Source organism: Lactuca virosa, chromosome 2, assembly GCF_052849685.1.
Source record: "Lactuca virosa cultivar CGN04683 chromosome 2, Lactuca_virosa_CGN04683_v6, whole genome shotgun sequence".
NCBI classification, from domain to species: domain Eukaryota; kingdom Viridiplantae; phylum Streptophyta; class Magnoliopsida; order Asterales; family Asteraceae; genus Lactuca; species Lactuca virosa.
The window spans coordinates 233,645,998-233,651,568 of NC_136427.1; the positions used below are offsets into that span (position 1 = coordinate 233,645,998).

The 5,571-nt window shown below is 30.6% G+C and overlaps 1 protein-coding gene across 2 annotated transcripts; it reads right to left on the reverse strand.

Moving 5' to 3' along the window:
- Nucleotides 1-2,049: 2,049 nt before the first annotated feature.
- LOC145160468 (transcription factor MYB16-like) lies at nt 2,050-4,039 on the reverse strand. 2 transcript variants are annotated; one of them, XM_079079664.1, is made up of 3 exons: nt 3,724-4,039; nt 3,484-3,613; nt 2,050-3,044 (listed from the first exon to the last, which is right to left on the reverse strand). In XM_079079664.1, exons 1-3 carry the CDS (start codon nt 3,854-3,856, stop codon nt 2,210-2,212), a joined length of 1,098 nt encoding a protein of 365 aa, XP_078935790.1. In that variant the 5' UTR covers nt 3,857-4,039; the 3' UTR covers nt 2,050-2,209. The 2 variants fall into 2 exon arrangements, with proteins under 2 accessions (XP_078935790.1, XP_078935791.1); XM_079079665.1 differs by having other exon boundaries at nt 3,484-3,632; nt 3,724-3,836.
- Between the last annotated feature and the right edge of the window lie 1,532 nt (nt 4,040-5,571).

The following is a 5,571-nucleotide window of genomic DNA, read 5'->3' on the forward strand; positions in this document are numbered from 1 at the left end:
CATATGTACCCTTCATAAAATTTCAAAATATCATATATTTCCTTTTTAAACATCAAAATATCATATATGCCCTTCTTAAATATCAAAATATTGTATATACACTTTTTAAACATCAAAATATCAATGGTAATATCTAAAATATCTTCCATCTACAACATGATAGTAATCAACAACAACAAAAACTAAACAATCAAAATATACATTCTATAGAGAGGGTTGCAAATGAATCTTGTTGTTTGTCAAGAGGGTGACATTCCAACAATTTAGAAGTTCACATTCGATTATCATAGACGTAAGGATAATGTGGTTAAAATTTTTAATTATTATAATAATTCTAAGGTATAAAAAATGATTATAAAATATTAAAAACATTATAAAAAGGATTTGGGCAAATATGATATTTTGAAGGTTTATGAAGGGTAAATATAATATTAAGAAATTAAGTTGGACAAATATGATATTTTGAAGTTTAAAAAGGGCCTATATGAAATTCTCCCTTAAAAAAAAGACTAATCCTCAAGTATTCATCTGTAATACCTCTTGCTTACAGTTTCCAAAAGGGTAAACGATTTCCATACTTTAAAATGATTACAAATGTACCAAGACAACATTCATAATTAGAGATCACATCGATGTACCCACCGGTTTCTTCACATCTGATTAATTGAGTAGCCTTAGGGTGAATGACAAGTTTGATATTTATAAAAAATCCCAAATGCGCATCTACATTATAGTTATTGGTTCTCGTAACGACGAACTTTCAAAAATTATATTGGAATTTCTATAACAACTTCATCTACATCATCAGAGTCATAGATGGGTTTTGTATCATAGATGGAGTCGATGCCACAAAATTGACGTGTCTCATCTTCATACTCATCATCATATATGATTGGTTTGGCTTAAGGCAAACTTTAGAGGTATACTTATAAATGAGTGTTATCAGGATAAGCATGTCCCGTGAATTAGGAATCTCGACATTCAAACCAATTTCCCTCGACAGATCATTACAATATCCTCCTCTGCAATGATCTCGTCTAATTTCAGGAAAATGATTTACCTCCCCATAGTTGTCATTTTGGACTCTTTGTTCTGATTCAATATCTTTGTCTAGTGAGTCTTGTTGCAAGAGCTCGAGTTCTTGGATATGTCGTTATAGCGTTCAATCTCCAGACCATGTGCATCATATAGATCGACTATGTCAGTCATGCAAGATACCCACTACCTCGTAAGTTGTTTGTACTGCCTACAATGTCTTTCATGCCTAGAAAGAATTTGGTGAACTTCGTTTTCAGTGAGTCATATGTGTGCTCTATACCAAATAAAGCCCAAAAAATAAGACTAAATCACAAATACAAACAAAAAGAACAAAATAAGAGAAATCTAATACAAATATTTATTAATAAAATCTAACTCCCTAAATAACATCCTAATATTTATAGAATAAGATGATAAGTTTCTATTTATAATCGTAGCAAATTGAAAATGACTCGGATAAGATCTCTAATCAACTGTCCAAATCAATAATAACAAAAAAGAAAAAAAAATCATAAAATCGAAAAAAATAAATAAATAAATAAATAACTTCATTTTGAATATCTAAACAATCATGAATGGTTAAGAAAAAACACCCCACCTCACCACAAAACGATAAATTTTGCTAATTAATTGGTCTCATTTTTATAAACTAATTTGAATTTCCTCAAATTCCAAAGACTATAAAATCGTTCGATGACAATAATGTCACTAGTGATTACATCAGCAAATGAATCATTACTTATATTACTTGCATATTAAATATCAACCACACATTATTATTATTAAGAATGAGAAATTTTTATTGACAAGTCGTTTTAAATATTAATGTCTATTTTTACTGTCCATTTTTGATGTGACAACATTATGGAAAGCCATGTGAAGATTGAGGAAAAATAAATATAACTACAACACATATATAGAGGCATTAAATTCCAAATAATAATGTCATTTTCATTTGTATTTTTATATTTTTATATAATAAGCAAGTTTTTAAATCATTTAAGTCTAAAATAATCAGAAAAAGCAAAAGCACGTTAAAATTTTAAAAGCCCTACAAATCTACACGTTTATTGCAATACACACTTGCAAACATTTTACAACTCTTTAACCTCTTAAGAAATTATAAAAAAAAAAAAAAAAAGACAAGCACAATCATAAAAGGAATTCTTTCCTAAAACATAAGAGGATTAGATGGTGAAGCATTTGCCATATTAAGAATGTTATCCCAATAAATCTTGTTCTTGTCTTCATAACAGTCATTGATAATTTCATGAGTAGGTCTATCGTTTTTGTCATTGCAAACAAGATCAATATCTGAATTGTTGTCAGATCTGGTTAAACTGCAACGATCACTGAAACTGTTCTTACTGCATAACAAAAGATCTGTAAAATGTTCCAAGAAATTTCCATTCGGCACATGTTGGTCATTATCGTTGCTTGATTGCAACGGCTCAGTCGTCCATGTGTTATCTATGGTAGGTATGGTCATGTCATTAACTCCTTGACCCATTCCATTCTTGTGATCTTTGTATTCCGGAACTACCTCGTATTCTTCATGTAAAGTGTCCTCATTGCTACCCCCAACAACTAACTCGTAAAAACTTGTGGGGTTATCTTTGAGTCTGTTGATAGAAAGTGTGGATGATGATGATTCGGAATCTCCAATTCCATTCCCGTTATCAAGAATCCCATTCCAGGCCTTATTATGTATATCAAGGTGCCTCGAGCTCGAAGGTGGCCCAAATGTAGAGTTGAGTGAACATACCTTAGATTGTTTCACCAATCTGGCTTCAGCTTCGAGCCTTGCACTCTCCCACTGAGCCATGTGGCTCAAATTAGCTGTGCTCTTGAAATGACCATCGTTGGACAAAAGGGTATCATTTTTGGGCTTGTGGCTAACAGGATCAATCCCCATTTTTATCAGCCGTTTTTTGAGATGGGTATTCCAGTAATTCTTGATTTCATTATCCGTTCTTTTTGATAAGTGAGTGGCAATGGCCGACCATCTTAAAAAAAGACAATCAAACCAAAACATAAAACATCTTTGTATTACAAAAACACACGACATATAGAATTGAAGAAAATTGAAACAAACAAATCATATTCCTAAGAAACATCAAAACATAATTGCAAGATCAATGTACCAAAATTTGGCTTCTATATACCATATATCTTGTAAAACAACAAAAGATTATGATACAAAAAGTTAAATTGTGTTTATATTTTTCTCTTATGGCATTAAAAAAAATATTTTTTTAGTAACAAAAATAACAAAGTACAAATATCAAGGGAATCATTTTTTAAGTTTAGGGTTATATTCTTTTTGGAACAAAAAAAAAAGTTTGAAAGATTATAACTTAAAATGAAATATAATTGAATTTCAAGATCAAGTTCTGTTTTTCAATGTCTTAAAAAATGGTTTAAATTAAATAAAAATAAAATTACCTGTTACCCAAGAGAGCATGAAGCTGAATTATGGTCTGTTCTTCTTGAAGAGTGAATTTTCCTCTCTTTATATCAGGTCTAAGATAGTTTATCCACCTCAACCTGCAACTTTTCCCACATCTTTGCAGCCCTGTAGTATGTGTAATTTTCTTGAATATCATAAGCAAGAACACAGTTTCTGTTATAATTTCAATGATTAATTCATAAAAGAATATGAGACAATTATTAGTTCATACGTACCAGCTTTTGAAGGCAAAGCTCTCCAGCTTCCATGACCATGTTCTTGAATGTAAGCCAAGAGCTTCTCATCTTCTTCAGGAGTCCATGGTCCTTTCTTCAACCCCACCTTATCACAGCACGGCGATCTTCCCATTTTTCTTGGTTTTTATTTTACAAAAAAAAAAATGTTTGAATTAAGTTTGTGGGAATTTTGAGAGGAAGAACAAGTATGAAAGGTGGGGGAGATTCTGTTTATATACTTGGTCCTGCAGTTTACACTGGCAACTGCACACTGGAGGAGAGAGATGGGCAGGAAAGAATTGTCAGCGACATAGATGGGATAAATATAGATAGTAAAAGTCATTAAAAACAATATAAGTATTTTTAGACTAAATTATACAAATTATCCTTGTGCTTTACAAAAAATTATAAGATCATCTTCAATTTTTTCTTGACTCCGATCCATATGGTTTTTATTTTTTATGAGGTTGGTCTCTAACTTATATAAAATGGCTTTTATATATGTATTTTCTCTTTTTTTTATTTATCTACAATTTATAAAATATTAACTAAACTGAATAACCCCCCACCCCCCACCCAAAAAAAAATGTAAGCCGTTATAAACTCAAAGCTTGTGAACTTTAGTTACTTACTTGAGAATCTAAGTACTTCATGTGTCTCGTAAATATTAAAATTTCTGACTTCATGTGTGATATTTAACTAAATTACATGACTACTTATTAATTATTTAAATATATTATATGGCTACATGCAATTTTAACCTGAAACATCTTCAAAAAATTGGTATAGTGTTGTTAAGAGGATATTTAAGATCATATAACATTACTATAATTATAATTATGCAAGGTTTAAAAAAAACACCGATGAAATACGTTTGTATGCTTTTTGTAAACAATTAAAAACCGACGCTAATTATCTTTAAAGAGATTTGAACTTACCACACAAAAAATAAAAATAAAAAATCCATTAATACCACTAGGTCAAAGCCACATGTTTACTGAGTTTCTATGTTATTTATGTGTTTCTTGACTTGCATGAGTTTAAGTATGCTACTTATGCGTTTTCAAGACTTAAATGGCCTAAAGCGAGCTAAGGATTCGTTAATAGACATGTTATACTTTGGGCGTATGTAAATTAACACTAGACATTCCTAAAAAGAAAATAAGTTAATCCAAACAAAATTAAAATATTATCTTAAAGACACATGACATAAACGATACAAAATATTATTTATTTACATGCTTGAAAAGGCAAAACAAGTGTACATAATCATCAAATCTTTTGGTTGAAATTATTCAACCAAGGACTTGTTAAAAATTACCATTTTAGTATAAGAAGCCAACTAGAAACACCAACAAAGGTAAAGGCTACATATGCCATGGCTTTGGTGCTACCATCCAATCGTATTGAATATGCAATGTCATTTGTGGGAGGGTAGGGTCAAGAATTGATAAAGAGATTAAAAGGTGTAGGGGCCATTTTCCTATTTCTCATCTACATGCTTATCATCTCCCAAATTCACATTATGTAAGTCTTTTAGAGCTATAACTCTATTCTGTATTGTTAATATGATGTGGGGGGTTATTCTATGCCTCTATGGTATTATAAACAACAACCCTTCTTAGGTCAAAGGTTGAGCCATGACACTACAAGATTATAGGGTAACAGGGGCGACAAATGTAGCCCTTAATATTTAAAAATGTCCACGATATTGATTTTATCAATGACATGCCGCCGCTATTGAATCGTTCTTAATATAGTCATTATTTCTAGTTTTTTTCAATATTTAAAATATTATTCTTCTAACACACGGAAAATGTTTTAAATGCAAAAAATACAATCAAAAAT

What these genes read in the sequence shown, in the direction of transcription:
- LOC145160468 (XM_079079664.1), bottom strand. Translation starts at nt 3,856, where the DNA reads ATGGGAAGATCGCCGTGCTGTGATAAGGTGGGGTTGAAGAAAGGACCA. An exon ending in AGCTTTGCCTTCAAAAGCTG is followed by an intron (nt 3,614 to 3,723) that starts GTACGTATGAAC and finishes CACATACTACAG; the next exon opens with GGCTGCAAAGATGTGGGAAA. An exon ending in CATGCTCTCTTGGGTAACAG is followed by an intron (nt 3,045 to 3,483) that starts GTAATTTTATTT and finishes TCTTTTTTTAAG; the next exon opens with ATGGTCGGCCATTGCCACTC.